Genomic DNA, 27951 nt, shown 5'->3' with positions numbered 1-27951 from the left:
AGGGGATACACAGACAAATAGGACGGAAGAGATGGAAGGAACATGTAACTGGTGGAGTGTCTTTTGGAAACAGTGTAAAGCTAAGTAATCTGTGAAGAAAGTTGTTCTTAAAAATGCTTTGTCCAAACCATTACCACCAGGGGATCATTAAAACTGTCTAGTGACTTAAGTAGTCTATAAATACAGCAGCTAACCCTCAGTAAAACTGAGTTTAACTTGGTATTCATAGGTCAGGAGGGCTGAGAGGTGACACCTACATATGAGTGAGTGAATTAGAATTAGTTGTTTACAAGAGTAGGATTTCCATCCTGCAGAGAGGTGTTCAAAGCTCAACTGGCAATGGCCAAAAGCAAAGCTAGTCCTCACAGCAAGGAGTTGGACCAGATGACTTTCACTGGTCATTTCCAACATTAATTCTTCTGTGATAAGTAGAAAAATCAGTGATGTGTGACAAGTGAAAGGAGAGTTTGTTTGTTTCTTTGGGGAGCATCTTTGTGGTCATGATGTAAGATTTGCCCTGACTTCTTTAAAACCCTGAAGAACTCTGCCTTATTTCATGGTGGATAGCTGAAGTAATGTAGCTACCTTTGAAGTACTTAATATACACTGGGGAATTGTCTTGCAATTTTATCAGAAGTAACACTTGCATGAAGGCTAAACAGAATATCTAGAAAATGAGGGCTTCAGTACCTCAACCACAAGTTCAAATAGAAACTAAGGAACTTTGTAGAATGATTGTCTGTGATGCCTCTGTGCCTCAGGTACTGAGTAAAGCTACTGTGCAAGGATGTCTCTTATTTCAGTTGATGGAAAATATTATTTTTCTTAGGTTATCCCAAGTGGAAATGATCAACACTGTTTGTTTTGTTAAAAGTATTCCAGTTAAGGTATAATGGATTAAAATTACAGAAAAATAACGACATGAAACCTAGGATAAGTATTTTTCCTATGAACTCACTATTGTGTGTGTACAGATACGTAGATGCAGGCATTCATGCTTATATTTTTAATCTGGACAAAATACATATGCAAAATAGATAAGTATCCAGAGTCTAGGTGGAACTTTTATGTAAGTGTTCATGTATGTGATCTGTTAATGGGTGACAAATTGGTACAGTGTTCCAGTCACACTTTCTTTTGATGTGGGACAAAAATAAGAAATTACATGAGGCCACAGAGTTCAGAAGACTTTCACTGTTAATGGAGGGAATTATCTGAGGCATATATTTCATTTTTTCATCAGAACTATCTTGCTGTTTACATCTGGGCAGGCTTCCACTTCTCTTCCAGCACTTTATGTTCCTTATTCACAGGCTAGTCCTGCGTGGCTTAGCATGAAGGCTAAAAGAAAACAAGGTTGTGATTACAGCACTTCTCTTTTTCTCCATCTTGAAAAAATGTAATACTTTCATTTTTTGGTTTTTTTTCATCAACATTCAGCAATCCAGAATAATTGACCATAGGGCAGAGGGATAATAAAAATTCCCACATAGAATTGAAGTCCTTAAATAGTCTTTGTAATTATGAAGAATATTATTTCCAGGGGAAAATAAAATCCCCGGAACCCATTGTTTACTTGGAAACTAGAGAAAATAAAACATGAACCACCTGTACCATACGTTGTTGCTGATTGTATTGGATCTGTTCATACCTGTACACATGCATGCATATGCATTTTCTTCTTGGTTTGTGGATGAGGAGCTTCTCTTTTGTAGAAATGGGTGGTTCATAATGAAAATTGGAGACTGAACGATTGTAAACTTGCTTGCAGAGGCTGTCAGAAATGCTAGTGGTAAATGTTGCTATTGGCATCAATTACTGGCAAAGATGACTGCCACTTACATATTTTTTTAATAATCAGTGTCAAAGCTCTCTAGAACGGGGCCTTTTATGATGCAAAATTAAATTTTAAATATTTTCACCCATTTTTATTAAAAATATGTTGACATTTGTGAAAAACTGATTATTCTGGCATTATTCTGTTAAAACAATCAAAATTGTTTTAACAGCCATTTTTTAAATTTTAAAAATATCTGCCAGCACTATTTGGACCATGTTTTTAGGCATATTATTTTTTGGACAGTATTTTTGTGTTTTGGTGGTTGCTGAGCATATTGATTTGCTGGATTTCAGATGTCGTTTGGTTCATCTTGTCCCTCTGCTGGATATCTAAAATTGCCATATACTTGCATATGCAGTGTTGTAAATTTAAGTTGTTGGAGAAGTAAGAGTTCTTATCCCAGGTGATTTTAAAATACAGTTCTCATCTACAGAAATGTCTTCTCAGTCATCTACCAGCAGCATTTTTTTCTTTCCTTCTTTTTTGTGAGGCCACTTTGCAGGAAAATTCAAGACCAGTGAAGAAATAAAGGAATTATTCCTGAGCTCTGTGTTTGAAGTTGTTTCTTACTGTATTTGAGATATTCATCAAAATATTTGTACAACCGTTGCAGTTTTTCATTAGATGGCTAGTGACAGAAGTACAGCTGCAAGATTATTGGTAATAGTGGTGGCAAAAATCTGAAGTGCTTCCAGTTTTGATACTATGTTTACTTACTGTACATAGTGGAGGATTCTGCAGTTACCTCCCACTTCCTGATTTCTGCTGTTATTTCACAGCTTTCTTGTAGCGGCTCTATTAAATTTCTAGTCAAGGAATACACTGTAGGTGTTTCTGTGAAGCCAGACAGTGCTTCTACCTAAGTAATTGCTGGGAGTCTTACTTGGAGAATGGAGATATTCTTAATTAGAGACTTGCACACAAACTCCATTCACATGGACAAGATTTTGTCAGGTAGAATAATAGACCCTGTTACTATGAAACTAAAACCTTCTGAAATATTAACCCCTGCTATTTTTTTCTGAAGCATCAGTACCTCATCTTCTACAGGTATCGTCTCTGAATACTCTCTCACTCAATATACTTTTTACCAGCGTAAATGTAGTGTTATACATGGCGGCTGAAAAAGGCATCTTGTCTACCTCCTCGCCACCTTTTCTGGCATCAACGAAATTCAGACCCTTAAAATTCATGGAACCCTAGTTTTAACAGACACGATTTAAATTATTAACAATTTTAAAGTAAAAAATTACTCTTTTTCGTTCGGCATGTAAGTTACAGTATGCCCACTAGATGACACTCCAGACAATCCAACAAGCAGTCATGGGTGAAATGACCACTGCTGCTTCTGTATTGTTTCAGATTAGCATTGTACTAGGGGGTTTTTCTGTCAAGTGCTGTGTTTGTTAGCTGGGAAATGTTGCTTTCTCATCACTGGTTGCCAGCTGATACAGCTTTTAAATGCTATTATAGCGCTTTTGGGATATTTTTCAGGATTTGACTTCTTGGAATCAAGTGCTTCTGTATTACATCAGTTCTATTATTTTTGTAATTGCATAAGTAGTTGAATATTTTTCCAGAGCATCAGATAGCAGAGAACATTTCAATACATAAAATCTAGATACAGAAATCCAGTCTAGAAATCCATCAATTTTATGTGAAAACTGAAGGTATGGGATTAAAAAAAGATAAAGTATAAGAAAGTGTACTCTCCCTCATTTGTGTTACATATGTGTTAATGTTTAACTGTCACACAAAAGCTTATCAGTGTAGAATCTTTTCTATACTAAGAGATACATGGTAGAAAGAAATTGCATTTTGTTTTTGTTTCATAAAATCACATTTCTAGTCACAAAACTGGATAGCCCCATTATTCATTAATAAGTACAGTGTTTTTTCTTGGTTTTTAATAAGAAATTGGAATAATCTTGTCCAAGATGTTATGATCTGTTTGTAGTTAATAAATCCTTGAATCATTCTAAAATAAAATAGAATGTGTAATCTTCTAGGGTAAACTCAGGACCTATGTTGCTTTATCTGCTCAAGTAGAAAAATCTACCTAAAAAATCTCTAGGCCATCTTTCAGTTCCAGCAAAACAGATACGGTGTATACATCTGAGTGACAAAATGTCAGTTCACCATCTTTAAAACAATTCCCTTCCATTTCCCTCTGAAATAATTGCAAAGGGCTTGTAAAGGCAACTTCAGGATCACATAAATTATTGGGAAAGATATTAAGTGCCCAGAGCCTCGTAGCCTCTAAAGAAGGAGTGAGACCTGAGCTTGTTTAATGTAGTGAAGAGGACACCTAATATTTGGCAACAAGTATTTGAAGAGTTGCAAGTGTGCCATTGAGCTGAACTTTCCTAGGCAGATAGTAGAACAAGCTTTGGCTTGGGAAGGTTAAGGGTGTATGTTAGGAAACATTTTTCCTTTGGGCATTAGTTCAGCAGTGGGATGGGGAAAACAGAGAAGTATTGAAATCTCTGTCTATATAGGCTTTCAAGATTTGCCAAGTAGTCCTACTTGAATGAAAGACTAGACTAGATGAACTCTAGACATGACTTGCAGCTAACATTGTAGAGCCAGAACTCTGCCGCCATTTCCGTGAAAGATTTGTGAGCTGTTTACCCAAATTAAAGGTGAGGCTGTTATTCATGTTGTGTGGTACTGAATGGTATCAGTAGTGCAGCAGTATCCCTGCCAATGTGCATGCCAAAGTCCCTACATTCTCTTCATTTATAATAGTAGCTGCTGTCACCTAATTGTAGTGGTTTTACCACTGGTAGACTTAGCCCTTATTTAGAAGCCATCCAGGTAGTCAGACCCTTAACTTGTATGTGGTAGGAGTGGTATTAATGTTACATGAAGAGTCTGATTTTGGAACTACACTGTGAATTAATGTTTTAAATTTTATAATGAGAAAATTTTTTGTGAAATAAAGGCAAAAACCTTCTCCAAATATAGGCATCCCAATGTCTTAATGCAGAGACTGTAAAAGGTTGCTTCTTGGGAAGAGCTACTTAGAAATGGGAAAACATATGATGATGCTTTCCTGCTTCTTTACTAACAGAACATCTGACAGCAAGGTCATGACTTAAGCCTAAGGGGTAGCTTTGCAGAAGTGCATGCATATTTATAGTTAGAATCACGCTGAAGTGTTTCACTGAATTCAGCTTCAAAACATGTTAATAACATAAGAAATCAATTCTTCTCAATTGATTCTTCTCTTAAGGTTCAGAGCTTGTGTTGGATATTTATCAGCTACCCCCACATCAGTTGACTGCACTTGCTGTTCATTATCATTACTGAGCTCTTTAGTAACAAGTTTAACAAATACAGTCTTCAAATTCAAAATAGAGACTGCAGTGTTTTCCTAGGAAGACATTATATTCCTTTAGTATCAAAGCTATAACGTTTCATCTGGGCACTTCTTTTGTTGTGCCTTTGTGACCTTTTAGACTTTGACTCCTCTTTGTTAAAAAAGATACTCCTGAAAAGCAAATGGTTTGATTCAATATGTGGAATATTTTCTAAAGGAGAAGCCAGAGGTTGATTGTTTTTCATGATGATATATATTCATTTCAAGTTTACAGTGTTGCTTGTGGGACAGTTTTTAGAACATGCTGAGAGTTTAGTATGTATTTAGTTAGATCCTATCTACCTTCCTCTTAAGGACAGGAGACAGGAAAAAGCCACTGCAATTTCCTGTAATTCAGACAACCGGTAAGCATTTTTACATACTTGCAAAGGCAGGGCTAGGTTACAGAAAACCAACGCATCTAAAAGTAGGAGTTAAAGGGAGAGAACAGAAGAGACAGATCCTTTAGGTTTTAACATGTTAAAATTACATCCCAAGAGCAGACACAGGTATGGTTACTATAGAGTGAGTATCTGTCTTCTGTTTAGGGCACCTTAAGTATTTTGTGTTCTTAACACTTCAATAATATTGTCCGTACTCAGTTTGTGGAAGTAACAAGAGGTAGAAAAAAACAGTGAAAAACAGTACACTCCCAACCTGAGTGTGAAGTTAAGACATCTATTTACTAGGTTATTTCATCTCTTTTGAGCCACCTTTAGTTTTTATCTGTGATGTAGTGATTAGATCTATGTGTAATAAAGTTATAAAAGAACTGAAAAAACCCACCAAAACTCGGAGTTAACATTAAATTATGAATTTTGGATTTCTCTGGTTTGATCTTTAGATATCAAAGCTATGATATTAATGTGACGTGTGACTGCAGTAGCAACCCTGTAATTCATGATGTGGTCAGATACAACTGACATTTTCATTCAGAGGGTCTGCAGACAAAAGAAAAGCTAAAATAAGCAAGGAAGAGGAAATTATTTTATTAGACCAGCTGATAAAATCAGAGAAAATAGGCAAACCTGTGGGCAATTCCATCATTATATGATTGTATTGAGATTAAGGTTTTTGTCCAGTGAAATAGCATTGACCCTTTAGCAGTAGGTACTTTATAGTGTTGTGGATATCATGCAAAGAACTGAAAAGGAATTTTCTCAATTAATATCTTTGTGAGGCTTTACAAGACACTTATTAAATATATAGATGAGATGAATTCTGTATGCAATCCCTGGAATCAACTGATCTGACGTTTTAAAATTCTAGTAGTACCATATTATTATATAGGTCTTTTGTGAAGGCATATTTTTATGTGAATTGTTCCACTGTGACATACATTCAGAGAGGATAACCAGTGATAACCGTAGTCTTTTTTTTCCCATGCATCTGTTAGAAGGGCAGAACATAGCATAGTGTGGTCTTTTTACCTTGAGAAGGATCATGGAAATTCGTAGACCTGTTAGACAGATTCATAGACAGATTCAGATTTAGCATGGCTCTTCTGGAAGTGTAGGTAACTGGATGACTTTTTGAAGTAAGTTGTTTCTGGAGGCAATCTGACTTCTGTATGAAACTTTAAAAATACCAAAGAATACAGTGAAAGGAATGGGGATGGGATAATCTAGTGGTGTTTTACTGACTTTCATGTCCTGAGCTACATGTTTTTTCTAAAGCAGTACACTGTTTCTTTCAGTTGTGTTAGACTGCATATATTGACCACTCCTGAAATTTTTTCAAGATTGTGATTACTTCCTTTGATAAAACAATATTCCTTCTGAAGCGCTTTTTTACACTGACTTCTTGGTAGTATCCCTTTTTGGCATCCTAAATTAGTTCTGAATTGAACTATCTTTGAAATAATGGAAAACTGCTTCATCTCTGAGCTGTCTGTTGTTCCTTAGTAGATATCTTGCCTCAAATCAAGTCCAAATCAAGTTTGAAGAGACTTGAGGGATATTTGTAAATATATAATAGGAAAAAAGTGACTCTATGGACTGCAATTCATGTCATACAAAATTCACAATCAACATAAACCACAAGATATCTTTTTACATTGAAGACACTATTTTGTTCTTCTTTTTGTATGTCTCCTGGTATTTTCATGATACACAGCAATTATAGAATTAATATTTTAACTGATAGGATGCCAGAAATTGTTTTAGGCATTATGTCAATGTAACTTTTGTCTGCATGCCTTTTCTGTTTCATCATTTGGCATCCCTTTCAAACAAAAAATGAAAATGTCCTTCAAGTCAAGTAACATTTGTAAAATGCAGTTTTCTTGAGCTATTCAAGAAACAAACCAATTAATTTACTTTGTCTTTGCAACCTGTTGTTATATTTATGAAAAAAAATTAGCATGATAGACAAAATATTGCAGCCTTTTTGAAAGGCTTTTGCGAAAAGCAGGAGCACTTGCTCTAGGTAAGTAATTTCTTTTTGCTTTCTTTGCACATTTCTTACTGAGAAGTTTTCAATAGTCTATAAATTTAGTGTGGAAGAATACTGTTTATTGTGACATTGTTTCACGTTCTGACTGGCACATTAGGAGATACCAAGTTTTAATGAAAATGTAAATTAATTTAAACAGTAGACACAACAATGTGCCCTCTTGGCCAAGAAGGCCAATAGCTTCCTGGGATGTATTAGAAGGGCTGTGGGTAGTAGGTCAAGAGAAGTTCTCCTTCCCATCTACTCTGCCCTCATGAGACCACATCTGGAATATTGTGTCCAGTTCTGGTCCCCTCAGTTCAAGAAGGACAGGGAGCTGCTGGAGAGAGTTCAGCACAGGGCCACCAAGATGATGAAGAGAGTGGAGCATCTCCCTTATAATGAAATGCTAAGGGAGCTGGGGCTCTTCAGCTTGGAGGAGACTGAGAGGTGACATTGTTAATGTTTACAAATATGTAAAGGGCGGGTATCAGGAGGATGGAGCCAGGATCTTCTCAATGATGTCCAATGATAGGAGAAGGGGCAACAGCTACATGCTGAAACATGAGAGGTTCCAAAGAAACACAAGGAAAAGTTTCTTCACTGTGAGGGTAACAGGACACTGGAACAGGCTGCCTAGATGGCTTGTGGAGCCTCCTTCTCTGGAGACATTCAAGACCCACCTGAACGAGTTCCTGTCTGACCTACTCTAGGTGGTCCTGCTCTGGCAGAGAGGTTGGACTAGATGATCTCTAAAAGTCCCTTCCAACCCTTAAGATTCTGTGATTCTATTTGTAAGTCTACATTGCGTTCTCCTTTTCATCAAGCTGTAAAAGTGAGTAGTATCCAGTTTAATTCCCATTGCCTTTCTGTAAAGCCTTGTTAGGTAAGAAGAAAACTGATTAACAGTTAATCTAAGGACTTAGGTTTTATTCTTGGCTCTGTTGACTTTTCAGTTTTTCTCCTTTCTGAATGAAATCCTGGCATCTTTGAAATCAATATGAGTCGTAAGAACTGACTGGAAGAAAGCTAAGGTTTTATTCCTCTGCATTAGTTTCCCAATCTAAAAATTCTGCTGTTTTTCTTTAACTCACCACTCCAGCATGCAGTAAGGTTTTATAAATTAATTGCATAAAGATTTTGTGATGACATAAGAGACCAAACCATAAATTTCTACAGAACAGGGGTTTTTTAGGCTTTGGAGATTTTGTTTGTTTTTTTTTTTTAAGTTCCTATTAATTTGTTAATTTGTTCTGACTCAGTATTAACCATGACATGTCAGCACAACAGTTCTTCAGAACTGTATCAAATTGTAACATAGTTTCACAATGATAGAAAAGTCTTACAAATGAAACTGTAGGCTTCACTTACATTTCAGCTGTAATACAAAGTGGTTTTCAGGAGCAATTAAAGTAAAAGGTAACCCAATGATGTTAGAAACAAATTTAGCAATTTACGGATTTTTGAGATTTCATGTCATAAGGCTTTGGTGTTGACAAAATGTTCTCAGATTCCAAATTTACTTCCAGCTATTTTAAAGCTGATCTCTTTCTAAGAATTATTTAACTCTGCTTTTGAAGTTAAGGAAAAGCCAAATGGCTTTCTTAAATGTTCTTAAACCTGGAATTGATTGTTATGTTACATTGTGGTACACTGAATCACATGTATTTTGATACCCACCATTTCATTACTGTTCACACTTGGACTTTACAAAACATACCTTTAACAGCTTCTGTGTTCATGACCTGTCTTTTAAAGAGTGTGTAAACTTGAGCAGTTTCATTTGCAAAAGGAAAATGCCTGCCTGTTTAATAAACTGCTTATTTTATAATTTAACTGCTTGAATGTTTCAAATAGGTAGGAAGGTGCCACACATTAAATGGATCCATTCACCAAATGAAGGGAAACATCAGGAACTGATTTAAAAAAAAAAAAAAACCACCTTTTCATAACCACCCAAATTTCTCTCTTTTTTCATTCCAGAATCGAATGGAAGAAAGCAAAGCACTCTTCAGGACAATTATCACATATCCGTGGTTCCAGAACTCTTCAGTCATTCTGTTCTTAAATAAAAAAGATCTTTTAGAGGAGAAAATTATGTATTCCCATCTAGTTGATTATTTTCCAGAGTATGATGGTAAGTATAATGACATCAGTGCTTATGCTCTGTTTACACTGCAGCAATGACAAATTGTAACAGCCATGTCCAAATGTCAGGCTGATCCTTTTATACATTTTACTCTTAAGAAAAAAAACGGCAATGTGCCATTTACAATTGTCTGACTGCCAGGGTTTCTTTTTGTACCGTATTATGAGTCAAATGGCAGAACCCTTCATGGGAAGCTGTTGACTGTTAGACAAGTATTGTGATATTAGCAGTAAACCACATACTGTCCTTTTCATAAGTTAGAATAGGTGCTTCAATGGAAGTATAAAAGCTAAAAAGAAGTAAAAGTGCACTCCTCACTTTTACACATTGTCTGCTGTACTCTTTGGTTTTTTGAGGTTTTGTTTTATGTAAGGCTGAACATCTGAGTGGAAGTCTGATCAGCTCTCTCTGGGAAAAGGAAAAGGAAAATAAAATCTGTTTTGGCCCAGCAGGGATTGTTCAAATATGAAAAGTAATAATAGGAAAAATGTACATTTTGTTTCCTGTTTAAGGAGAAGGAAACAGCAAGCAACTTGCAGACCATATTATTATTAGTGAGTCAGTATAAGCTTAGTTTCAGTTTCCTGGAGGTATGCAGAAGAGAACTGACAGTTGAACAGAAATTTCCTTGTTCTCTCGAATTTACCTTGTATGACTAGTTGTGTAGGTAACATCCTGAAGACGAGACTGTACAGTCTGCTCTGTTATCACCACTCAAATGACAGTAAAGCCTATGTTGGATGCTTGTCTATAAAAAAAAAAAACCAAACAAAACTCAACCACTCAGCTAGGAGTAATCCTCTTTCTCCTGTCCTTTGCCATTGTTGAGGGGGGAAAGGTTTACAGACTGGTAGGACTGTTGGGAGTCAAGACCTGAAAGTCTTGAAGAGTATTTGTCTCTTAATTCTGCTGATCTTGCTGAACTTAATTCCATGGACAAGGTTATGGTTTGATCTGATTTCTTCTGGTGGCAGGGTGGGGTCTTTGGCTTGTAGAGGTCACCGTGTCGTTCCTTCTTCTGTCCCAGCATGCTGATGATACAGGGCGTGGGAAGATCCAAGGAGAGGATCAGACTTAGGTATTTTTCAGCTGGATCGCTTTTCCCAGCCATTTTACTGCACAAAGGAGGAAGTAGCATAGGGATGAGAATCGCTGGCCAGGATGGACTGCTGCTGCACATTGTATTATAACAATATTGGGGCACTGAGGACTGCTCAGGGGTCAGTGTCTTTGTATGAAGACATCCTTGCATGGCTAGTATTAGAAGACTGACTCTAAGACTGCAATGAAGAGAGAGAGAGGACTAAGGAAAAAAGGAGCCATGGTTGAGAGGAAGAGAAAAATATTGATGTAGTACTTCTTATATAGATCCTGAATGTATCATGGAGAAACATTCTTTGAAAACTGATTAGGGAGCAGTGGACAGGAACCCCACTGGTTAATACTGTAGTTCTTTTCCAAATCTCTGTATTATTTACATCACAATAACTTTGCAGTCTAAATTTAACATTGACTCATTCATTTTTTTCCCAGATTCCTGAGATCATAAACATTCTTTCTAACATCAATTTTCCACACTTGAACTTCAGTTAAATGAAAATTTAAATTACGCAGTAGTCAGTAGAGGTGTGGTTAGGTAAGCAAATGTGGATAAGGGCTTTGAATATTGCAGTAGATTTTGAGAGCATGCTGTGTCTAGCTACTATGAAACTGTTGTAACAAAATTCTAGGAAGCTGTTTAAAACAGCAAGTGGTTTAGTTTGAAGGACATGGCTGCAAATAACAGCTGGGCACTGTTATTTATATGCCATGTGAAAAACAGAAGTAATGAAGAGAACAGGAGGAACAGCCAGCACAGAAAACCTGCGTGATCTGTAGAAACTCACATTCCAGAAACAGGAGACCATAGGAATAATGACCTTTGGAAACAGCACTGGAATAACAGAATTCAACAGAACTCAACAGCTAATGTGGCTAATGTTCTTGCATCTGCACTGCTCTTTTGGCTGTGAACATGAATGAATCCTCGCTGTTCCAGGCTGGAACAGTTACCTTCTGCCTTCTTTAAAGCCGAACATGTGAACTACAACCTTAATTTAGATCTGATGGGACCACACCATACGTCATTTAGATAAAAAGTTGGTTTGTTAGAGCCTTTTGCAGTCAAATAGCTTCAGCTGAAGAGCATGTGTACTTTATTGTCACTAGAGTAAAGGAAGTTCTAACGGTGACAGTTGTCAGTCCAGTTGAGAATATAACTTCATTATGCACCCTACCAAAATCCTTGTAAAACTAGTAAATGTTGCAGTGCTAAAAGAACTTAAGTACAGTAGGTGTAGACTAAACATTCACCAATTCTATTATCCTTTTTAAAGGTTTATGAGTACAGCTGGCTTTCTGGTTTTCATTCTGTGTAGTTATAAATCACCTGTTTTAAACATTAGCTTCTTGAGGACAGTCAAGGGAAAAAGAGGAGCTTTGACATGATAGCTCTGACTTGATGAACTTCTGAAGTTTTCTCCCATCTTTATTTTTCATAGCTCCTACCAGGAAGTAAGTAGGCAGTATATGGTACTCTTGATTAGTAGAATTTCCCTCACATCTCTTATGTGAGGACCACGTACTGAGCCATTCTTGTTTTCTGTTAAAGAAGGTCAAATATTGAATGGACTTTAAGAAAACTGACTTTCTCACCTTAATTATCAGGACCACAACGGGATGCGCAAGCAGCACGAGAGTTCATCTTGAAGATGTTCGTAGACCTGAATCCAGATAGTGACAAAATTATCTACTCCCACTTCACATGCGCTACAGACACAGAGAATATCCGCTTCGTCTTTGCTGCTGTCAAGGACACGATCCTACAGTTAAACCTGAAGGAGTACAACCTGGTCTAACTGTGCCTAGAAGGCCCTCCGAAACCAACTTTGTGTGATTGAAGATAACACGAGAGGGACTGTATTATCTGTGAAACAATTTGCATAATACTAATTTATTGCTGGCCTGGACTCTGTGAATGTCCACAGAGTTTGTAGTTAATATTATGATTTTATTTAAACTATATGGAGGAAAAACAAAAGATGCTGAAGTACATTCACAGCACATTTCCTCATTTTTTAGGCAAAACCTTGTGACTCAATGTGTTTTAAATTCTCAGTCTAACATTTACACAGGATAGCAGTTTTTTTGCTAATGAAGCAAAATCAAGCTGGTTTTCTCCTTCCCTGACCCTTTCTCTCTCATGCCTTCCCCTCCCCTCCGATCTTTTACCAGGTACAATGGCCTTTTTTCCCAGTTGCATTCCTGGGTGAAATATTTTCTGTTGAGTTATTTGGTCAGGAAAATACTATCAATCAGAATTTAAGTCATCAGTCATTCTAGTTCTACCTTATGTACTCTCTCTGTAGGATAAAAAGCATTGCTACTTTGTTTTTTTAAATTCTTGACATGGGTGTCTTTGTTCTGTCTTTACTTTGAGACTGGGATATTGGGATTGCAAAATAGAATTACAGTTGTCTGTGGATATTAAATTTAACCGTATTTTCACAGTTTGGAAAGGTGCACAGAAGACAGTAATGAAATAATTTAAGACACAATCTGGGGCATACATGAAATATGTTAGAATCTTTTTAATTGTCATGTGCCATTTTTTTCTCTTCTTTTGTTCACAAATGCCAGATTGACATGTCATAGACACTACATTTTCCCCAGTGGCTGCAGCCTGAAACAGTGGGGCTTTTTTTCAGTTGTGTGGGGATTTTTTTCTTAAGTTAGAGCTTGTTTAAGTGTTCTTTTTCCACAGTAGAAAAATCCTTTTTATTGTATAAAATTGATGTTGCCAAATCTGGCTTTTTATAAAACCAGTGCTCTTGAAATGTAAGATACTGATTGAAATGCCAGACTGATGGGTTAGGAAATGACCTGCTTGAGTCAACTGCCAAATGATAAACAAATACAGCTTCAGCTTGTATGTTCCCTTTTTTAGAAAGTATTCAATTTTCTAATGCCAAAACCAACAGTGTGAGTGGCTAAGCTACAAGGTGCACCATGCACAGGCTTGTGGTCTACTAATTTAAAGGCAGTTTAAATCTCTCCATAGAGATTGTTTTCTGTAACACTATCAAGGCACCTTTAGTTGTATAACAAGAAATTATTGATGAGAGATCACATTCAGGAATCTTTCTTTGTAAGGTTGCTTGTTAACTAACTAATTCACAGACATTTGATAGGTATTCATGCAAAATAGCCTCTCTCAAAGTTCTTCAGAAAACATTTTTTTAATGTAAATGAAACAGTGAGAAAATCATTCTTGAAATTTTAATGTGCAATTTTTTGACAACAAAAACGCAGCACACATTGACGAGCCTTTATTCTGCAGCTTAGGTTGAAAGGTGTTTTTTGGCTAGGTGCATGACTGCTAGCAAGCTATGGAAAACTCTGGAGTTCAGATGTGTAATTGGATTATCTGTGGCACTAGAGTGCACTTAACACAGAAATTGCTGCCTCATAGCAGTGGAAGGGAGATGAAGAAAAGAATGGCTTATTAGTTGTTTACTGAAGTTAACAATAAATACTAATGACACGTTTGTCATCCATAACCCTCCCAACTCCAAAACAACAATACAAGCAGTTGCTATTTTTGCTCTCTCTTAAAACACCTTGTAATTTAAAACTGGTTGTAGGTATAGTGCAATTATGAATGCTATAATCATTGTACATACATCTATATATATATATGGCAGCATCCATATTGGCTTTGTAATCATTAATTTTTGGCAAATTGAATGTGCTGTATTGATATGTATCTATGTAATTGTATTGTATGTCTTATACCTAATTCACATTTTAAATAATGTTATTTTATTTACTTTTTTAAGAGAGAAGAATGTAAATTTTGTCAGTTTATTTCTGACTAGGGATTTGTTGTTGTTTTTTATTTACAAATCAAAGAAAAAATTTACTATAGTACAGAGCGGTACTAGCATTGTGCTGTGTAAAATCATTTGCACATTCCTGAATAGACACCCAGACAGAGGCCATTCACATTCAAAGTATCGCTACAGTCTTGTGAGGGCTTTATACAGGTGTAAAAACCAGTTTTCTTAGAAGAGTGTAATGCCGTTGTATCCAGGATTGGAACATCAGCTTTTAAATATAAAGTTAATTTATGTTTGGCAGATTCACGTTAGGTTACTTCTGCTTTTCTAATAGGCTTTATTAGAAAAGTAAGATTAGTTCAAACCATTGTACCTAAGTACCAATGAGTACACGCTGTTGTCCTAAACATGCCATGAAAAATTACAGAGCATCAGATCAAACAGTCCTTCAGAAACCTTGGATATAACAACAACCTAAAAGTCACTATTGTTAATGAGTTTAAGGAGTTAACACATTTTATTTAATAAAGCGAAAGCAGTTAGAACTAGGTTATAAAAAGTGACACTGACATTCTGAATAGGGGATCAGAGCAGTGACTCTTACATGTACAGCATAACAAAATTGGTCCTGATCTTGCTATAAACGCAACAGAACTTCTGTTTTCACAGTTCCACTGTCAGTAATATTCCTTCTCCTAACCGGGGGAATGCATTAACCACACTGGATTCCGTGCTTTAAATGGAACTGTAGCCAAAACAAAAAAAAAAAAAAAAAAAAAAAAAGAAAAAGAAAAAGAAACCAAAAAAAACCAAAAACCCAAACCAGACAATGATGTCTAACAAAGGGTTGGGCTTGTTTGGATTTTTTTTTTTTAATTTGTTTTCTTTACTTAGGAGATATTGGGTGGGGGGGAGAAGGAAACATGGTTCTGAGATTTGTAGAAAAACAAAAGTTTACTCATGCTTTACAGTTACATTGTCAGTGCAAAAGTTTTCAAGAGCGCGTGCCACTGGGCTGCTTCCGGTATATTCTAGGTAAGTTGAACCTGTGGCAATGTTCAGATCATTTGGGCATGTTCTGCAGGAAAAAAAAAAAAGAAATTGGGTATGTCAAGGCAAGCTTTACATGAATCACCTGACACAGCATTGCAGTGTGACAGTTTACAAAAACATTTCCTTTCTAAATGACACAGCTGTTCCCACTTGCAGTATATTCCATTGTGGTGGTAGTGGTGGTGGTGTTGCTGTTGTTTTAATCGGTGGTTTCTACTATGCCTTATAGTGCTTGAGTCCACAAGTTTGTGCCTCCTAACATGAAACTGAAGGCAAAAACATCCAAGACAAGAAATCCTTTTAACTTTGCCAAAATTGTGTGATTTCTTTGAATGTCATAAGTGGGGGAGGAGGGAAGGAAAACGTCTTGGGAACCTGTGTATTCTAGATGTTCACTAGCACAAAAAAGCTGTAATACGTGTTTTACAGAAACCTTAAGCTTGCCTTTTTCACAGAGTAACTGGCGCTGTCCTTACATACATAGGATGATGCAGCTATAAGGGCAGTTTACTTTTTGTAATTCAGACTCTTTTGATTATCAAGGTGTATGGACTGTAATTTTTAATCATACTGCCACATGATTGTGAATCACATTTTTAAGTTTCAAAGTGGAGAAGAGACTTTTTATGCTGGATATCAGTCAGAGTTGACTGCATGACTTGCAAAAACTTTAAGCAGGGGGAAAAGGGCTGCATCTAAAGACATTGCTAGACTCCCAGCCTTTGGTCGTAAGGTGCAGAAGACTTTCCGATTACTCAACCTCACGACCCTTTCCTTATTACATATTCGTCACAAAAGAATGAAATATTAGGAGAAAACAAAGACATATTACCCACATAAAAAAATATAAAATTTAGCCAAGTAGTTTATTTTATGTGCTGCTGTTCTTGGAACTCTGTGCATGATTATCCTGCAGGCTGTTGCGATAGTGACCTAACGAAGCGTGCACAGCATATTAACAAGGCCTACAAATGACCTACCTCTAGCTAAGAGACCAGTAAAGTAGCTATGTTTTGGAGAGACGATCACAATTTAGGAAACTCAAATGTCCTGGTGTAGGTAATAAACTATGGTATTTTAGAAAGTCACACTTTTGTAAATATGGTCCCTCTTTGGACATAAACCGTAAATTCTCAATTCAGTGTACATTAAACAACTAAAGCATCTGTCCCTGTCCAGTTTGTTTGTTTAGTAGAGATTTTGCAAAAAACATACCTTTAGTTTGAGAAGAGGAGCTACCAGTATTTCCTCTTTTGGGCTTTTAGTTACCCATAACATTTTGAGTTTTAGCAGTCAAACCAGAAACATTTCTGCATAGTCAGGAGTACATTGAGGGTCACTATTTAGCTAGTTAAAGGAATTTTCACTCAAGCTTTTTCACAGCAGCTGTGCTGCAGGGAAGGAAGGAAGGAATAGAAGGGGATTTGGAAGAGTGTGAAAAATGTAAAGTCAAATGGATCTTGCTGTAAATCTGTTGGTTTGTTTCTCTTCTGTCAAAATACAGTCTAAGCTGAAGTCTGTTGCTGGATTCCTCATTTGCCATGCTGCAGGAAATCCTTATTTGACCTTTTTTTTTCCTTTGGGCTGGGCAGGGATGTCTCAGATACATTTTTAAACTTGCAGTATTTAAAAATAAAGATCATATTTGCTGTTCTTAAAGTGTCATTTAAATGCATGTACTGTGTGTTGTTTGAAGGATTGCAATAGTTTGTTTTTTTAAGAAAATATTGTACAGTTACTGCCCTTCAAAAATGTGGCAGGTTAAAAATACAATATTTTTGGCCATAACTTCGTACTATAGTATCTTCATTCCTTTAAACTTGGCTTTTCTGAACTATTATTTGGGCTCATTGTTCTTGCAAAGTGCTTCTTACTATGACAAACATTTGATAGATGTAGTATTCCATTATTACTTTTTAACTATATGTGCTTTGTCATCATTGTTTAAATATTAAAATTTCCGGAATATCTACATTACACTAAGAACATTCAAAACATTTAAGGTTTGTTACAGTGGAGACAGTTGTTTGCCAGTATTAGGAAACAGAGTTTTTTGGCAGTGTACAATGGAAATTGAGAAGCATGGGGAAAAAGAAATAATAGCCCATATCTCACTAATAGAAAACTTCAGAATTTGTAGACAGCAAGGTGAGATTTTAAGCATTTTGGCTGATTGCTGTAGTACTGCAAGAGAACTTTTTATTTGATCATGTTTGCCTCTGTGATGATAGGAATAATGGAAAGATGCATACATGTGGCTTTTCAGGATTCTGGCTTTTATCTGTGGACCTCAAGTCTTCATTACTGAAGAAACAGAATTTTAGGCCAATTACAAACATTAGTTTGTTCTCTATTATGTATTCACAACAGTTGAAGTAAAATTCTGGGAGTCCAAACAGTTTGCCTAAGCAAGGACTTGACTGAATGGTTCCTTGTTTTTCTTTCCTGTTGCAGAATGTGAGAGGGATCAATGGGGAAGGATTTATTTTATCATTAGGTCTCAGTGAAGATAGTGTCAACAGAAATACAGTGTTAAGTGGCAAACTTTAGATACGTTACATAGATGTAGAACCTTTATCTGTGTGATAAATTGTGCTAAAGTTGTGATAAAACCTTACATCACATAATAGGTCGTGTCAACCTGTTGCCAGCCTCTTTGTAGGAGGCTGTCCCAAACACCTGGAATTCTCCATAGTATTTGTAGACTGCCACAAGATAAACAGTTGCCAGCTACTCAGGAATGTGTCTCGTATCAGTATCTGGTACCAAGGCAGCTGACCCCATCTCATAATTCATTGGTACTAAAAGGAACCACCTTCCAAGACCTTCTCAGTTCCTAGTTCTCAGCCGTTTGGGGTTTTCTTTCTCCTTTACATCAGCCTTGCCACTTGGCCAGACAATAAACAGTGAAAATCTCCACCCATTTTTGCTTTTCTTGTTTAGCAGTCCACTACACAGGAGTTTCAGCCAGCTTGGCTAAAGAAGGGTTCAGCCAAGTGCTAAACTGCCTAAGTGGAAGATGCAGGATTGTGTAGCCAAAACACTTAGCAGTTGGGGAGAAAAAAAGGAGGTGCACCCTTTAAAAACTGTAGTATCTAAAACCTTTTTTTTACAGGCTTCATGAGCTATTAGCTATTCTGGCTTTGAAGGATTACTCTGCTCACTTTGAAAGGTCTTGACTGCATTTTTATCCTGGGGAAAAAAAAAAAAAAAAAGAAAAAGAGGACAAGGAGAACTCTTTTCTGCTCCCTTTTAAGAACATCAAGTTTGTGTATACATGGACTAAACTCAGCCGTGGTCATACAGAAGCCAAGTCACATTTGGTGTTAGGGATGGGGAAATACAAGAATTGGGTTTTCATTTGTCCCACAAGGGAGGAAAAAAAAAAAAAAAAAGTTAATTTCCAGTAAGATCTTAAAAAAAAAACCCTAAACGCAATGTTTTCCATCTTAAGATACTTAAAATGCATGTGCACTGTGCATGATATTCAAGGTTTGCTGTGTCCTGGCCCAGGGCACTCCTTCCTTCTCCATTCACATTTGTTTATCACACTGATTAGTTGCTTCCTGACATCTAAAGAAAATATTTTTACACTGCTGCTTTATATATGTACAGTCTGAAATACTTTTTGATTCTCGTGAATGAAATGTAAATGAGTCTGCTAAAATTGAACAACTGATGAAATGTAATAGAGCTGAAGAAGACCAGACTTTTTATTTAACCTTATTTCATGTTCCTCCTGCTATCTTGTTCTGATTATTTTCCCATATCTTTCCTTTTCATTTTTGCCATAAAGAGGAGGTTGCTTGACGTATCATATTCAGTTCTGGTAATCATTACAGAACTGAATATACTGAATTGAAGGCAAATTGTGAATAGGAGTAGCTTCAGAAAGTTCTTGTCACTAAGGGCAGATCCAATTAGCCTTGTGGACAGACATTTCAGAAAGTTAAGTTCTACACTGTAGCTGCAATACAGTCAACTGAGAGATATAGGAGACTAAAATGAGCTAAATTGGGCCAAAATAACCACTTTAATACGACATTTCACATTATCAATAGAGAACTGTGTTTGCCAAGATGTTACTGAAAATTTGCATTTTTTCCTACAGTTCTGTATGAGGTGGTTAATGCAACAATCAGACTAGCACTCAGCTGAAGAGACGCATTAATTCGACAGTAAGTTCAGATATATTCTTGCAGAGATAAATGTAATTGAGAGGCAAAAGGTGGGATATAAATGTAATCAAATTGTATACTTCCCTTGCATAATAATCTTTTAACACATACATCAATAGTATCTCTATAATTTAGCTGATTGAGCTGTTCCTCTTCAATTGCAACAGGCTACTGTTGTACTAAGACAGAAGAAATCTGTTTTCCTCACCTTACATATGTAGTTATATTATTCAGGTTCTTTAACAGATGTCAGAAGAGTTCAAATGATGTTATGACTAGTATTTGTAAAACCCAGCTTCTTTTATTTTCAGTAATATGACCTAGAAATTGATTGTTTCTCTTGTAGAAACGTATAGAAATAGCAGCACAAGAGGAAGAGTTCTGTGGCTATGGATTAAAAAATTCCGTTCATACGTAATCACTCTGGTTTCATTTCTGACAATAGGAAACAAAAGCAATTCCAGTCAAGATAGCAGGGTGTAATTCTCAGTGTAAAACCAGAAAGGCAAAACATTATATGGCTCTACAAGGTGAATAGAGGATGAGCACAACAGATTTCATAAGCAGAGAAAAGCTTAAGTGAGAAAACAAATTTTAAATCATATGAGTGTTCACTTGTTCAAGGTTAATAGGAAAAAACCAAACTGGGTGTGGGATACTTTGTTAGCATATCTCTAGAAGACTTCTTTAAACACTTGTCACAAAAATTACAAAGTTATGCAGGTTAAGAGTTATTTCTGTGTTACTCTGATGTTCAGGAGTTGAGAAATACATACTATTGCAAAGCGCTTGAAATGAAGGACACCTCCATATTGCAACAGAGAGCAACAGTGTAATGCTGCAAGGCACCGAAGGTAGATCTTATGTCCCCAGTCAAGCAAGTGAAACTGATTTTACTAGTTGACCTGCAAAATACGTGTAATTCAATTATTTTTATGTCTAAGTGTTAGAAAATGTCATTGTGGCTTCAGTGGCCTAGTGCATAATCTTTTCCATTTTTCACTCTTCCTTTGTTCCAATGCAAATAGGAAAGAACATTTGTCTTGTGCTAGGCTGAAAAAACAAGGTGAACTGCTTTCCTCAACTATCAAGCACTGAATGTCCTGGTTTGCTTTCTCAGAGAGCCAGAAACATGATCTTTATTTAGTTGTCTGTCACACAGCAAACAAAAAGACAGGTCTCTGCCACTAGAAATTAGTGAAGTGGCAAACAGTTTTAGTTGCTGCAGACTGCATTTTCTGCAGTCTATTAACATGATTTAGTTTTTACTTTCAATTATTTTGTGCCTAGTACATTTTAGTAGAAGGAAGATAGATTCACTTGTCATCCCAGAGATGTCAGAGTAAAAATTTGACTCCATTGACATCCATGAGAAAGCATCTTCGCAAAGGAGGATTCTGTTAAAGCTGATCACCTGAAATTTGCCAACATTAACTTACTAGTTTAATTTTTGTAAATAACAAAGTTTGAAGAATTAGTGTAAATAAATTATGCATTTCCACCACCGACAGCAGTTTGTCCTGAGCAGACTTACTCAGGCCAGCATGGCATTATTTAAAATGCTCGTGGCTCCATGGAAGTTCCCATACAGTCCATTGCTGCCACTGACACACTATGCCACCTGTGATTCCACAAGGCCGAAGTGCAGAAATTTTAACAAAGTCTTAGTGTCTAATGCTCCTGCATTCAAAGCAAGGGCAATTCTGCTTTTCCTTTGCCGGAACAGAATTTCTCTACCTTATTCACTTTCTGATTTTTTAACACTTCTTCTCTCATTTTTATTTTTAAAAAACCACTTGTGAGGGCACCAGGTAGGCTAATGACATCCTACACTCACATTCCAGACAACAGCTTTCAGTAGTGTTGTTTGAGTCCACAAGAGACCAATAGGTTTATGAATGATCACTGGCTGTTGACTTTGAGCCTGTAATTACACCATCGATATGTAGATACCCCTTGTTCTTTAGGAAGATGCCTTTATGGGTACCATGGTTTCAAGTTTAGGATTTTAAAGCAGCCAGAAATGAAGTAATTGATGACAGATGGCCATTAACAAGGTACTCAGATCTACAGGGAGAACAAACAGGACACTAGACTCAAGTATGCACACATTGACAGTTACTGATGCAGGAGGGGACTTTCTTTTTTGTCAAAAACTAATTCCGTAACTACTTATGTGTGGGCCAAAAGTACATGGAGACAATAGCAACTTGGAAATCATCACACCACTTAATTACAGTTCTTTTGAAAATAAAAAAGGTAAAATCTGAGGCACTTTGCCAAGGCTTTAAGCTTAAAGAAAACACAAGTTCAAAATGAATCTGTACATTCTGTACATGTATCTGTTTTTGTAAATGTACCTGCCTATAAATGCAGGAACTGTGACATTTCAGAAATGGTATATAGAAACAATAACGTAAAGAATTTAAAAGAAGCCAGTGCCAGACCACACAATTTTACATCTTTCATCACAGACAGGTACAAACACTTTTAAGTATCTTTGTCTAAGTGTTTGTATGTGGTTCTATGGGCATAGCAAGCACATCAGGCATTTTACAATGTCTGATAGGCTTACAGGTAATGCTTACTTACTTTAAAGAATTTCCAGAAAAACATTGTAAAACCATTGTAATTTCATAGACTTTAATGAAAACTAGGTGTCATCTTTTGTTACATTTCTTTTTTTTTTTTTTACTTTAAATGAAACTTTTCTGCAAAAGCCTGTGTTTATTGGTATCTTATGTCTAAGTGCAGCAGTGATTGTTCTAGTGGCAGAAGGGTATTAGGTTTTCACAGACTAAAATTATGAGAAAATCCTGGATGCTGTGGTAGTGTGTCATCAGGAGACCAGAAGTACCTTGTGAATGTCTGAAAAGAGAAATAGTCAGAACATATCTATTTCCCAGATCTTTTTGTATATTTCACCATTTCAACTTCATCATTTTGGATTTTAAAAGTTTCAGATGTGCTTCTCAATGTCTTTGGTGTTAATACTACATGTACTGGGGTTTAGCTTTTTTAATTTTTAAGAACTATACTGAATGAAATTGGAACTCATCAATGAAATTGGAGTTAATCATTTTTTAAGCAACTTAACATGTATTAGCATTTACTACAAAATTGCATTTGAGTTCAATGAAAAAAATTTACAGAGAGAATTATTTATGTACCACAGAAATCAAGGAAGACTGGTTTTGTCATCCACGTTCTAGCACATCAAACACCGTCACAGTGGATACTATATAAACAAACAAGCACTAGGCAGATTCTGGAAGCTGTGTAGTTCCCATACATGACTTGGCCCTGGCAAAGAGTTTGCACCTTTCCCAGACTTAAGTCTTAGTTATAGGACCAGAGCATAGCTGAATATCAAATTCAGAAGAACAAAACAAAAAATATTGCCTATTTCTTGGTCAATTTTTTATCCTTCTTTGACTAGCGTTCAAGCAAACAACTTGCATTTAGCATTCATAGTGGGCAGTACTGCAATTTTGGCACATAAGTGCGTTGACACTGACTTCATAAGCCAGCCTTCACTGTTGCTTAACCTGAAAACCAGAGCCATTTTTGGCCTATGGGAACTAAGGGAGAGTACCACAGTTCAAGGATTAGTGGTGGCCTTCTGAACGATATCTGTTCACCTTGAGCCTTTGCTTCCCTCTTTGTTGGGGTAAAAATCTGAACATTTAGTACTAAGTCCAAGATATAAGGACTGAAATTCATTGTGATTCTCATGTTGGAGAACCTGTCCTTCTGCATCAGTAACCCTTGCATGTTTTTTTTAATATCTGCATTAGTCTTGTGAAAATCTGATAGATTTAACACTCCCGTAGAGATTTACTCTTTAAAATTTATTAATTTAAGACAATTCTCTGTTTCCTCAGTTCCTAAAACCCATTAACTTCCTTATGTGGTTCCATTTGAAGGCTTCATAGACTGCAAGAGTACCTTACCTGTACAGCGTGTGTATTGGTGCGGTGTTTCTCTGTAGTCTGCTTATGTATGGATCTGACTAACTAACTAACCAACGTCCTATCATCTGAAAGACTTCCTTTGCTTCTCAGTAGCACTATGTAATTCTCCACTGAGTTCTGGAGAAGCAGAAATGCAGAAATGGAGGTGCAGAAATGCACCTCTAGCTAGTTGGGAACCAATTAAAAAGCCTCTTTGATGTCACAGTGCACACCACTTTCTCATTAGAGTTGTCACACACCATTAGTTGTCGAAGCCTAAATCTTTGTGGTCTCCGAGATACAACATTAACATCCTGCTATTATGACACTTGGCAAATATTATCTGGTGAATGCTGTACAAACCACTATTTTACCAGCTGCCCTTAAGTGAGCACTCTTGATGATCCTGAATTGATGCCATTTTGCTCAGAAAGGTTATGCTTTTCAGCCTCTGTATCCTGTGGCTTGATGAGTCACTGTATTTGCTTTGTTCAGTGGGATGCCTTGGCTCCTGAAACAGGACTCCGCTAGGCAGAACAAGCTGGGCAAGTGGGTTTATTTTTTGACTTAGTATGTTTCTTAGTTACCATCCCTTCAGATGTCTCAGCTGCAGTGACTTTAGGGCATTTATTGACCTTGAAGGCGCAAGTGCCTAAGCAAGGCACATCTGTCAGCCAGAAAAAAATGGTATTCTAAGTTCAATAATGTTGTTTCCATTCTGAAGAAAGGCTCCATTTTGCAGTGGATTTTTCTTGTTCCTCCTCCTTGCACTCCTTGAATAACCACACATCAAAAGATTAAAATTCCAGTGCACCTTTTTTTTTCTGTCTTGCACATGGTAAAGACGGTCAGTTAGTCTTTATGGCTGTTCAGGTCAATTCACTATACTTTGAAAGACAAAAGATATTTCCAAAAGAAGAATGTCTAATTTTACGACAATTGGTAGCACAATAACCAGACCTTTAGTGTAGTTTGATGACAGTAATTAGAGTGTACAGAGCTTCAGGGAAGTATATCAGGAACCCTGCTAAAGAACAACTGTGCCTCACCTGTCCTCAGCACTGCTGCAGTGTCAGGTAGGTTCTGTCTGTTGCATCCAATGAAGGAGTCCCAGGTTGACATATGGTCAACAGTACCTTCATATTATTATCAACATCAGAGATAGGATTTCTTGGAGCTGATCAATGTGACTGTATGTATAACCACTCTACAAGAAAAATGGTACTTTGCCAGTAATCACAGATATAGTCTGCATTCTCGCCACGGCTTGCAAAGGAGTCTCTGGTCTGTTGCTTCTCCTTCCTTCCTCCTCCTCTGGCTGAAGGGTCCATGTGGTCATCTCCATCTTGTATCACTCTTACACTTCCTGCCAGCACTTCAAATTCCCATCCTTAAATAGTGCTGGCAGAGGCACCAGATTGGTCCAGGAGGTGGGTGTGAAACCAGGAGCCGGAGGATTGGGGGGGGAGTGGGAGGGTGGGGGCGGTCCGCAAACTCTTTACCAGGCCTTCACTGCAGCCCACTCCCCTGTTACCAAGCAAAAGCTGCTCCGTGCTAAATCATTACAGGAACATACCTGCATTTTCTTCCCCATCTCAATATGTGTGCCACCTTTGTATAAGCCAGATGACAAATGAGGTGGAGTGGGATGTGTGCATGGCCAGCAGGTACTGGCTCAACCAAAATGTCTCTACTTGTGTGTTAATACGTTCACAAACAACACATCACAAGCTATCATTTCATGGCCTCCCATGATTTGGTCAACCAAACTAATTCTTTACACTTCAGATACCTTGGCACAGTAACACTGTGTATGCTTCAGCTGTATGCAGTACCCATCTCTACTTGGATTCAGAGCTTTTAAATGAATGTTTAAAGTTTGCAACCAGAAGGAATAGGAAAAGCAGGGTGAAGTTTTTCACACTAATGTCACAATTTGTTTGAAATGGAAGTGAATTTTGCAAGTTAATAGGTGAAGGATTTCCTTCTCGGGATAGATCAGGACCTGGAACCCAGGTCTTTATTCAGTAAAGTACCTGACATCACCAGATGTATTTACTTTAGTACTAGAAAAGTCACACTCACCAGGAATTATGTCAGAAAATGATAAGGGGAAAAGGTATGAAAATAAATGAGTGCCACAGGCAAGTTCATTACGTAAAATCTAGGCAGAGAGACAGCAGTCTCCTACAGTTCCAGCACTGACACACCAAATTGACTTGTACCCTAAGCCTTTGTGCAACTGTAGTAAATACAGTGATAAAATGCTTTACCACTTCAATTTTTTCAGGTATCTGTCTCACTCTGACCTGTTCCTTCACCACTGAGTCTTCTGTCAGACCTCAATATGTCTTCCGATTACCTGTCTCTCAATTCTTCTAGCCCTTTGAAAACAAGTCACAAGTTTCTGAATGCCACCATGTCCATATATTTTGCCTGCTGCTTCTGGCAGAAAGCACTTGTTGCAGAATTAGAATGAGTCAAAAGCAAGAACACAGACCTTGGGAAAATGACATAAACTACATTCACAATGGTTTGATTTGTTGCCTTTATAGATTTCCAGATTGCTATTGAAAAGAGGATTAGTGAAAGTCTTAGCAGAATGAAAGATTTTCAGAAACTGAAAGCCTACAATTCTGAATAGAAAAGGTAAAAGACTTGATTAGCGTTCCTTCCAAGGAACAAGGGGGAAAAAAATCACTTTTAGACACAAGTGTACATTTTTTAAAAATTCTTTTCAATTATAAATAACTTTGGAAAGTCGGGCATGTCCTGGGCTGCGTCAGAAGCATGTCCAGCAGATCAACTGAGATATCTCTCCCCTACTCTGCTCTGGCGAGACCCCACTTGTAGTGCTGCATCCAGCTCTAAGATCCCAACATAAGGAGGACGTAGAGCTGTTGGAGCAGGTACAGAAGAGGGTCATAAAGATGATCAGAGGGCTGGAGCACTGCTCCTATGAAAACAGGCTGAGACAGCTGCAGTTGTTCAGCCTGGAGAAGGCTCCAGGGAAACATTACAGCAGCTTTCCAGTACCTGAAGGGACCAACAAGGGACTTTTTACAAGGGCATGTAGCAAAAGGACAAGGGTAATGGCTCCAAACTGAAAGAGGGCAGATTTAGATGTAAAGAAGTTCTTTACTGTGAGGGTGTTGAAACTCTGGCACGGGTTGCACAGAGAGGTTGTGAGTCCTTCATCCCTGGAGGTGTTCAAGGCCAAGTTGGATGGGCCTTTGAGCAACCTGGTCTTTCCCATGACAGAAGGGTTGGAACAGGATGATCTTTAGTGTCCCATCCAACCCATGCTATAATTCTACATTTCCATGATAAATGAATAGTAGGAAGAGGTGTAATTTTTGAAGTGGAAGGTCAACACAAGGGAAAAGAGTACCAATAATTCTGAACCAGTATGGTTCAAATATTTTACATGCAGTATTATAGGAGAAAGGCCTTTTTCTTCCTTGCTTGCCACCATCCTTCTGCATTAAAAATAATCTTCCTCTTCCAGATCCCTTACAGTCAAACCCACTGCATTAATGATATTCATGGTAGTAGACCTACAAACTGGAACATCATGATGATAAAGTCTACCTAGGAGCACTGAGCTCCTAGGTGGAGACAGAGACAAAACAGCCAGCACGTTCTCATGACTAGACATTGAAGCAGTCTTTGATAGGTATGCAGTTGATGTTTTCTCTAATTAACAATTCCTTATAATACAGAAAATATTAACTTCTGTCTAGATGGACACTCATGCCAAGTAGCAAAAAGACATTAAGGAGACACTAGCATGTTCTCCTACTTTTATTTTGATTTTCTATTTATTGAAATGTATTATGTTTTGTTGATAACCTGGATTTGTATAATTCTATGCACAATCATAGTTGTTTTCAACAATACATACATTTATTTCAAACTGTTACAGGTGAAATTCACTGTTGCTGTTTCTTTACCAGTCATCACTAATGCTGAATGTTTCTCCAGCTTTGGCTGCTGTTTTTTGATTAAAAAAAAAAAGTTACTTCCTACCTGAAAATATTTTTTTAAACTTTACATAAATTAGCCTTTTTTTCTCCTGAAGTAAACCAACATGGACAGCACTTGGCA

General features: G+C 37.1%; 1 protein-coding gene across 1 annotated transcript in view; it reads left to right on the top strand.

Moving 5' to 3' along the window:
- The window catches only part of LOC104556352 (guanine nucleotide-binding protein G(q) subunit alpha), a 136596-nt gene extending 119187 nt beyond the window's left edge, over window positions 1-17409 (top strand). Inside the window, exons 7-8 of the mRNA XM_062017534.1 lie at window positions 9618-9771; window positions 12490-17409. Of these exons, the coding sequence (XP_061873518.1) occupies window positions 9618-9771; window positions 12490-12680 (345 nt within the window). The 3' untranslated portion in view covers window positions 12681-17409. The remainder of the gene's footprint in view (window positions 1-9617; window positions 9772-12489) is intronic.
- Window positions 17410-27951: the final 10542 nt, after the last annotated feature.

Source organism: Colius striatus, chromosome Z (assembly GCF_028858725.1).
Source record: "Colius striatus isolate bColStr4 chromosome Z, bColStr4.1.hap1, whole genome shotgun sequence".
Classification (NCBI taxonomy): Eukaryota; Metazoa; Chordata; class Aves; order Coliiformes; family Coliidae; genus Colius; species Colius striatus.
This window is presented reverse-complemented; position numbering and strand designations above follow the sequence as displayed.